Source organism: Papilio machaon, chromosome 12 (genome assembly GCF_912999745.1).
Source record: "Papilio machaon chromosome 12, ilPapMach1.1, whole genome shotgun sequence".
Lineage (NCBI taxonomy): Eukaryota > Metazoa > Arthropoda > Insecta > Lepidoptera > Papilionidae > Papilio > Papilio machaon.
In genome coordinates, this window is record NC_059997.1 from 5,640,774 (window position 1) to 5,650,837 (window position 10,064).

The 10,064-nt window shown below is 36.3% G+C and overlaps 1 protein-coding gene across 1 annotated transcript in view; it reads left to right on the plus strand.

Annotated features, from left to right (window-relative positions):
* LOC106719197 (ataxin-1) overlaps window positions 1-10,064 on the plus strand; it is a 30,817-nt gene extending 20,753 nt beyond the window's left edge. Inside the window, exons 2-4 of the mRNA XM_014513471.2 lie at window positions 6,382-6,830; window positions 6,917-7,150; window positions 7,431-10,064. Coding sequence (XP_014368957.1) covers window positions 6,390-6,830; window positions 6,917-7,150; window positions 7,431-7,760 — 1,005 coding nt within the window. The 5' untranslated portion in view covers window positions 6,382-6,389 and the 3' untranslated portion in view covers window positions 7,761-10,064. The remainder of the gene's footprint in view (window positions 1-6,381; window positions 6,831-6,916; window positions 7,151-7,430) is intronic.

The following is a 10,064-nucleotide window of genomic DNA, read 5'->3' on the forward strand; positions in this document are numbered from 1 at the left end:
TGCACATTAACTTCCTTAGCAAGTTAAAAGGTTAAACGTTGTCTAAATGGCAGGAAGGATATTTACTTTTTTCATTCCTTTTCCAAAATCTCATCCCTTTTCCGTTACTGCATATATTGGGAAGGGTATATTTGCATTATAAAACTTTGTTATATTAGTGGCCATTCATTACCAGCGCGGCCACCGAACTCCCGGCCTTGCAATGCGCCTACGTCCCAACTCCGAACAATCGACAGACGGTGCGTCCGACCACGTCAACTATCAAAATTAGAACAGTCTGTAATTTTAACATATGCTTTACAAAACATGTATTCTTCATTACATCGTATATTTTTTATTATACTTTACTCGCTCTACGGAATTAAATTGCAAAGGATATATACCGTGATATTTAATCGTCATAACACTTTAGAGTGTTTTTTTTTCTATAAAGAGATGGATGTTTTATATCCATATGTATTAATGTGTTTATTTTTAAACTTATGAACATATTGATACGCGATTTTTATATCCAGTCCAACCTGGATAAGAGAGAGTCATCCCAACGGACTACCTCCATAAGTGAGAAACTCGGGTTAGAGAGAAACGCCTATAAGCGGGAAAAATGTCGTGGTGTCTGGAAGTCTCGCTTATTACGCCACATGACTTTCATGATTTTTGACCCCTCCTCGTTGTCACAGCTGTTCACATTTATGACACCATCCTACGTAATGTAATGTCACATATTGCAATTTTAAATATACAAAATGAGTTTAAAAAACAGAAACTGTTGAATATGACATTTGCCACCCCTCCCCGCCTCTCACACTGTCACACTTCGTCGACCCCCTCCCTCACACTTAACATGTGACGTAATTTATGGATGACCCCTTATTTACCTATTGTGTTCTTAAAAACTCGCAGTTGACAAAGCAGAATTTGTATTGTGAAACCTGTATGAACTGGAATTTTTTAGGCCTTAGTCACTTGACTATCTCAAAGTGCGTGATTCATGTGCAAACACTAAAATATTTTATGTATCCAACGAATCGCAGAAGTAATGTAGAGAACCGGCTTATGTTTCCCCGAGTTTGCACTATCAAATCAACTTTAAAAAACATATTAATACTTACTACTATAAGATATAAATATATTTTAAATGTCTATATAATCTTCACTGTGATTGCTTGATTATTTTGCATGCATTTTAAGGATTATAGATACGCCATTTACAGAATAGTAGAAACATAACTAAATTAGAGCGTAAAACATGTATAACTTAATACGATTGTTTTTTAATAAATCAATTTTTGAGCAATATTGTTATATACGCTTTTGAAATAAGAATCGAATTTATAAATGAAATCGATTATTTTGATCGTAAAATATTTATAATCTGTATTTCACCACTAAATATACTTGATAAGAATCGGACGTGCTCCAATTTAAGATTGTTGACTACTGTTATCATCGAATAATTTGTAACAAACGACATCTCGTACTAGGAAATGAAGCTATATTCATTTTGAGTTCTCCATGAGTAAATTTTTAACTGCCACACTTAGACGGTGAATAGTTACTTAAACAGGCTCTAAGGGGCTAAGTGAGTATACTATATTAAATTGCTTGTGATGTAAACTTTGACTTTTCCTTCACTAGACCTACATACATGTGTTGCAGTTCGATGTTTGCGTTTTTCTCTGTTTTGTATTGTTCTAATTTTAAATAAGCCCATTTGTCATTCAATATGTCGACTTTTGGAACGAAGTTCCTTATAGCGCGTTGTGAAAGGGGGCTAGACGGAAAGAATTCTTACGAAAAGTTGTCACGACACTTTTTGCTATAGTAACCATGGCAACGACGTGACATTATATAACGAAAATTCATAGAAATAAAATGTACTTCTTGGGAAGACTTCACTTTTTTATTCATAGAATAAACATTGGTTCCTTCACTAATTAATCGAAAGGAACTTCGTTCCATCCGGGTGTCCCTTGACACCTCTCAAGTTTTTTTTTCATTTCCTGATGGGTCCTTGAGTTAAGTTACTTCAGAATACTTGGCGTTATGCCATATGACGTCATTCTTATGTGTTGCCATAGATAGCAAAAATTATTTTAAACTAAGTGCCACAATCTTCAAGTATGTCCTGAATAAGCTTCTTGGAACTTATTTGTCAAATAAAGTCGTCGTTGGCGTATCACAATGTCCAAATAAGCTGTGAAATTATTTTGACATTATACTTCTTGTTAATAATACTTTATGTGCCAGTTAATTTATTTGTTACGTTAGTTATGAAGCACTTTACTTGGATATAGTAAAACAGGTCCTTACTATTGTAAAATATTCTCAGATACGAGAATCACACGTTGGACAATGTGTTTTACAACTAGTAAAGACTACAAGAAAGATACACTGCTTTTCCGGATGATATCTATTTGTATCAAAAACCTTAATTTAGATCTATAATTTGTCATACCAAAAATTTAGAAAGATTATTAACATGTTGATTTAAAGGCCCTATTCATTAAAATATGAGTCAAAAAAAACAAAAAAGAATTGATTGATAAGATCATTTACTGTCCTTTGTTTTTTGATATCCATTGACGATGCAAACAATTCGAAATTACGAATCAATGGATTATTCGGTGGATGACATGTTGAGAATTCGCGTTGGGGCCCACGGATGGGTAGTCCACTGCGGTATTTCCGGCTCGGGTAGCGACTGGTAATTATTTAAACACGACTTCAGACATCTAAACGTGTCTATATCTCACTGAAGTTATAAAAAAATATCTAATTGACACAAAAAAAAATAGGAGCTATCTTTATTCCTTGAACTGCTCCATTATTATGTTTTTTCTACATCATTTTGCCTCTACTCTGTAATGAGAAATGCATAGAGATGAAGAGAGAAATAACCATTATTAACTATGTTTTCAATATCTACTAATTTCATTTAACCGTGTGGTTTTCCACTGCCGAAAAAACTGTACAAAAAACCTATGTCTGTAATACAGTGAAAACTCACAGTAACACATCTCTATCAACACACTAATTTTAATCTCTCACCACTTTAATCATTTTAACACCAATTTAGTACTATTAGCTATATTTAACCTCACAGTTCAACGAATTAAGACAAAAATAGAATTGCTAAACAATTGACGTTTTAATTTTTTGTTTATTTGGAAAAGAACAGGTTTTTTTTGTTAGTTTTTAGGTGAAATCCGCATTACAATGAATATAAAGTCGAATGCAAAGAACTTTTGTAGAATTTTCACAGCTGATTAGAGTACAAGGTCGTGTAGGTTCGTGATAAACAACAATGAAGACTATTTTGTAATATTGCGATATATTAAAGGATTTCTAATTTTACCTGATAATGTTGCTTCAAGTTACGTTTGTCATTGCGATAACGAGATATACTAGGAGATAATATGATAACTGTATGTGTATGACGTAAATAAATTTGAACTTACAATATCTATTAAATTATCCATGTTCAGATAATTTGATTATTAATATTTGATAAAATTTTGTTTGTAAAGCAATTTTGGTGTGCCATGTTTGGTCCGTATTACAAGAAATATATGTAAAACTTTTAAAGAAAACTCTTGGAAAAATTCCTAAATGTTTTGTTTGAATCGATTGGGTGTATTTTGATGTGTGAAATTTGACATAGTTGGCATATTGGCTGTACTTCGATGTGTGAGATTTTACATAGTTGGCATATTGGGTATATTTCGACGTATAAGATTTGGCATAGTTGCCATGTTGGGTATATTTCGATAAAAATATAACAAATATATGCGTACCTGAAATGTTAATTATTTTCATATTAGAAGGAACTCTTTTACGGGCGAAAATTTACTTTCGATTTCTGAGTGATCCCTTTTAAAAATAAATTGTAAATGTGAGACGTAGTTAGGTAATGTATTGGCTCACATAGAGGACGTATGCTAATACATAAGTCTGTTTGCGCAGGTGCAGGCGCATTCTTTGTTCATAAAATTATCGCCTGCAACCAACGCGGACAATGTTGACTCCTCGCTACTGCTTTTATTTGTTAACTTTTTAAAATTCCTTTCTAAAGTTACGCAGTAAGATGCATTACAATGAAGAATATGATTTTAAAGGATCAAATGGAAAAAGATAAAAACTTATCTTTCTATACAATTAATGAAATTGGCGTGTTTTTATGTAATACTAGCAGTCGCCAGCGACTCCGACCGCGCGAAATAAAAAAAAAAACTTAATAAGTAGCCTAAGTGTTCTTCCAGACTGTTCTATAAAAATACATCTGTACCAAACTTCATCAAGATCCGTTCAGTAGTTCCGGAGATACCTTCAAACAAACATCCATCCATCCATCCATCCATCTAAACATTCGCATTCGTAAGTTAGTAAGATTGAATAAAAAATATTTCGCGAACATGACGTAATTGCGGTGCTGTTAACGAAAAATCAGCTTTTAAAATGTCTGCCAGACTGTCCGCAAGTCTCCGTTTTTTTCTTGGTAATCTCCGACACGGTTGGACCGATTTTGACGAGACTGTCTAGGAGGTAGCTGATGAATGCGGGCATATTGTAGTCTATTTTTGTTGCTATGTTGACGAAGTCCCGGGAGTTATGATTTACTCTATAAAATGCTTATTTTATTTTTAAAATTATACGTTAATAAATTTTTGAACGCAAATTTAAATTTTTAGGATTGTGTGCTCTGTGCACAATTTAAATTTTTAAGTCCAAAAAGTATGAGCTCTTCATTGTTACTCCGCATATCTAGTTAGTCTGTTCCAACTATTAAATTTATGTATTTGTTAGATATAAACGATGTTATTGTGAACGTTCTAATTATCAATGTAATACAACGTTTTTATTCTCGTTTCACTGACAGTATTGAACGCAAGTTGTAATAGACTAATTAATAATAATTACTTTATTAACCTAATTAATAATTATTCTAGGTAATGTAGCTAAAACACGATAAAATAATTAACTAGCAATTAATAAAATACAATAGTATACAGGACTTGCGTGTTATTTACATACTTAAATTTTACGATACCTTTGGAACCTATAACTTTTAAATTAAAATGGGCATAGATAATAGAAATTATTTATTTACTCTGTAACATTGAATATTTTATTACATATTAGGAATGTACATAATGTTCTAAAATTGTACATAAATATTAAAACTCAATTAACAAGTAGTGGTTTATTACTAAAGAGATTGAATGGGAATCCTTACTTTTTAATTGGTATTAAAAATTAAATTAATTTCTAAGATGTATCATAAAAAAGTGCGCAAAGAAAAAGACTCCTTTGATATTTTGGATCTTATTCAATCTATTAGGTACACATGATACGAAATACGAACGTAGGAGGTGTTTTAAATGTGACCTCTTTACGAAGCCGCTGACAGATTTGATACTAGTTTGGCAATCTGGCAATGCTCAGTATACCAATACTAGCAATATCCTGTCTTAATAAGGACTCGTTGTGTTATATTTATCTTGCCAGACGTCCTTACATCGATCTCGTTCCACGCATGTTGTAGACAGTTAATTAATACGAACGTTACGTACGACCATATACATGAGGTAAATGTTGTTAGTAATTTTTATGTTAAATTAATTATATATCGCGTTACTCAGTCGTTATTGCTACCAAGTTATGATTTATGCTTTCTATCAAACCTTAATTAATTCATTTAATATGTTAATAGGTGGTAACATAGTAACTATAAATTATATAGTCTTATTTTTAAAATTTTGGAACATTAAAATGTTTTTTCGGAAATAAAACATACATGTAAAATATCCGAACATAATGCCTTAATCGATCACTTTATCCGCAACATGCATATGTGTAGATAGATCCGACATCTGCACTTCCCTGTGTGTGTAGCTGATCAGAGGTTGCATGTGTGCGATAAGAATGTGGGGCGGCTACGTAAACTTTATAAATAGATTTTATTCTTAAACATAATCTACATGTAATTGGGTAGACGCGTTTACTGACGAGTGTAATTCCTTATACACGCACCGAGTGAACTTAGCACGTGTTGGACGCATCTGTTGAGTAAACAATCGCTTGTGTTTTAACTAGAAACTGATTTTTATTTTCGTGTAAACAGGACATGGTACACACGACATTGTGTAAGCGATCTTTTTTAATACCGTTCTTAAAGATGAGATTAGGAAGTACGTATGTATTGCACAATATAATTTTGCATTTATTTTAGGTTTTGAATTGTTGTTCATTTTTTATAATTCAATGTATTCAACGGTTTTGCTACTGTAAGGGACACATCAGCCCAGATGGGCAAAGCTATTGAAACTGTTTAAGAGTTACGTGGGTAGGTTTTTAATATGTAACTGTTGTTGTTTGCAGCACATCCGATGATCTCGGCGAGCCACCCCGGCGAGGCGCTGGCCCAGCTGCAGCTGGGGCACCTGGGCCACCTGTACCCCGCGCCGCCGACCGCTGCGATGACGCCCGAGTTTCTCACGCCTCCGCCGCGCCCTTATCCGCGCTACGCCGCGCGCCGCCCGCGCGACCCTCCCGCACACCCCGCGCCTGCGCCGGTGCCCGCCCCTGCACCTCACCCTCCGCCCCCGGCGCCCTTCGCCGGCTATGCACCCTTCCTGCCGCACGCGCCTTACGCCTACCTGTACGGCGCGCGCCCGCAGCCTCCCGCCGCCTACCCGTTGCGAGCGCGCTCCTCCTCCGGCTTCGTGCCCCCGGCGCCCGCGCCTGCGCCCGCCCCACACCGCTCGCCAGTGCCCGCGCCGCACGAACAGCCAGCGCCTGCGCCCGCACCCGTGTCATCCTCCATAGAGGTAAATTTTTTTGTCATTTAATTTAACTTGTGTTTTTGTAAATAAAGTTAAAATCTTATAACAACTTGTGTTGTATGATTTTCTAGGAGGCTCCGATGTCGCCGGAACGGGGCGCGCCTGCGCCGTACTTCTGCCGCGGCGCTATGATCCGGCTGGAGGACGGGTCGCTGCGGCGCGTGGAAGAAATGCGCACGGAGGACTTCGTGAGCAGCGCGGGCCGCAGCGCGCATCTCGCCCTCACCAAGTGCACGCTGCTGCGTCTCGATGAGCGCGGCGACAACCTCGCACTCACACTCACCTACGATAGGAACCGCACTCAGGTAACACAACTCACCTCATTCTTAATCGTTCTATGTCTCACACTGTCCTACAAGCTTGTTGTTCTTGATCGTATCGTGTATTTGCTCAGTTGTTTATTTGCATTCAAAAATCGGTCGACCCGAAATGATTCACGCAAAAGTTCAGTTTTTATATTACGTACATATCCATTTTTTGAAATTCCTTGTGTTATGAAAAAAAGGAAAACAAATGAGTGATAACAACGCTAAAGCTTACGACTACCGCTTACTCTCTTCTTAATTATTTCTTTGTATATTCCAGGTGGAGTTAGACTGGACGGTGGACAGGCCGTTCTTTGTGTACGGGCGGGGCTGGGCGTCGTGCAAGCCGGAGCGCACGCTGGCGCGGTACGGCCTGCGAGTGCAGAGGCTGCAGGTCGGCGACGTCTGCGTGTCACTGGTCGCTAAGAGCCATACGGCTGCGAACGGCACAGTTACCAGCAATCTGGGGGTTAACAATGTCACCAACTGTCTACCAGCACCTCCACAGACGCATCCAGAGAACCTCAGTGTGAAAGAGGATGCCCGCAAACGACGCTGGTCCGCCCCCGACGTGAACGACGATGACCGTCCACCACTCAAGAAGCGCTGAGCGCACTATGACTTTAAAATTGTGAAAACTTTCCCGTGCGTTCGCTCGGACTTTGCCCCGCTCTGACGAGGGGATCGTTAAATTCATTAGTAATAAAGGTGAGCCAAACTCACATGGTAATGTAGATAAATAGATCGCCCCAGTGACTTCGCGCGCAACGATTTAAATCAATTGGTAGGCCTTCAAAATCCGTTTTCATTCAAAGAAATAAGTTAATTTATCAGATAATTGCGATTAATTTTTGATAAGATAGAATTAAAAATGACAAAATAATTTACAGTTTCGTTTATTCTATAAATAGTAATAGAACGATTTAAAATTCTAACGCATTAATGAGACAAAGTTTTCAGAGTTTCCCGCGTAATTTTGACATGTGACAGATAATAATGGCCGCTAATATATTTAAATCGGTGTTCGTGTCGCGTTCGGTTCGATGTAGTTGTGACAGCGAGCGCTGACTGTACGCTTATGTTCTCTTGGGGAACACCAGGTGCTTATTTCTGTCGGGTGCTTCTTTACGCGTTCGTGTAATTATTGTAAATAGGTAACTTAAGTCTATTGAATATTACACTCCATGACCAATATTATGTCACAAAAGTGCCGGTAATTATACTACGCTGAATTCTATTTCAATAATTTACAACTTTCTACTTACTACCGCTATCAGAGCCGTTAAGCGTCCCTTAATGACCACTTAAAATCTCTGAGTGCGGCAGTTAGATGCAAATAAGTTTTTAATCCACTAAAAACATGTGGATAACAAAATCTGTAGTAAAAGTAAGTAAAATTAATTCAGCAGATAAAAAAAATATTATAATATTAGTTCTAATATTAACTTGATCACATGAAGCATAAATCCAAAATAGTAACAATATAACATGGGGTATGAAATATCTGAAAAAGCACAAAATAACAACGCGTTATTTATCAGATCTTAATATTAGGTTAGATATTGTGATAATTGAGATTTATATCGCCCGTCAACTGACAGCTGGCGACGGTTAAATGTTAAAGGTACAATGAATGTTAGCGAAATACCTTGGGTTTCCACAGCTAAAACACTATGTAAAACATATTATATTCTCTTTGGAAAGACAGAGATAACAATGTTTTTGTATAGAAGTTTTGTCAGTGGGAATCTACGGTTAGCGAGTAATGTTGGCGTGTGCTTAAACTCCAATAGTTTATCGGTTGCGGGTATCCGAATTAATTCGTTTCACTCGAGTTAGTCCTCTCGATTATTTTTCGGATTTCCCTAATGGTTGTGACAGCGACATATCGTGCGCGGGTCGCACATTAATTTGCAATAGTTTTTGAGTTCGGGCGTTCATATATCAATCTTATTGAATCCGCACATTATAAAATTCAGCGAGTACTTAGTGGAACAAATGGCTGACTCTTCTTGAGAAATAATTTGTTTATATAATAATGTTGTTGATACCTATATTGTAAAAAAATATGTAAAATGGTCATGGTTATTAGATGATATATCTATTGGTTTTTTGACGTCCATGTGTGATACACATAACTTTTCTATGAGAAGATGTATACATAATAAACACACCGTCTGTGATATTTTGTAGGTCAGAGTAGGTATGAAGTATTGCTTGGATAAACAAATATATATGTTTTTAGAATAATAAGTGCGTTATTGGTAAGGAGCCGCAGTTATATTATACTCGGAAACGATACGCTGGATAACAAAAATTTAATACAAATAAAACAAGTAGCAACTGTGATTAATATACATATAAATCGTTACTCTGATAACGACAAACACATGGCCATATCAATTGAGACAAATGTAGTTATCATATGTCTCTCATTTGGAATTGTCTTTGGTTTTTGTTAATTAGGTATTAAAAATCCCAAAAAGTTAAAAACTTATATCAAACAGATATTATTTTAAATAACTCTTACAATTAAATTTAACTTAATTCGAATTACTTTGTTTAGAGGAGGAGGAGGTAGCTGAATAACCTATTACAGTGAAACCTGGTTAAGTGAGACATCAAGGGACCTGCAATGTCGTTTCACTTATAGAGGTATTCCACTTACCCAGTGTCTCAGATATACAGGTATAAATAAATATCTGTCTCATTTACAGAGGGTTCATTAATAGAGGTGAGAATACAGATTATTTCAGTTATACAGGTGCGATCATTAAATAAAATAATGGGTTATGTATTAGCAAACACTGTTCAAGTTCAGGATATTCTGATAAACGTACACGTTTTAATTTTCCTTGTCCTTCTATGTTTACTCTGAATTATTCTACAAAGAGTAGATTTTGGCACATTAAAT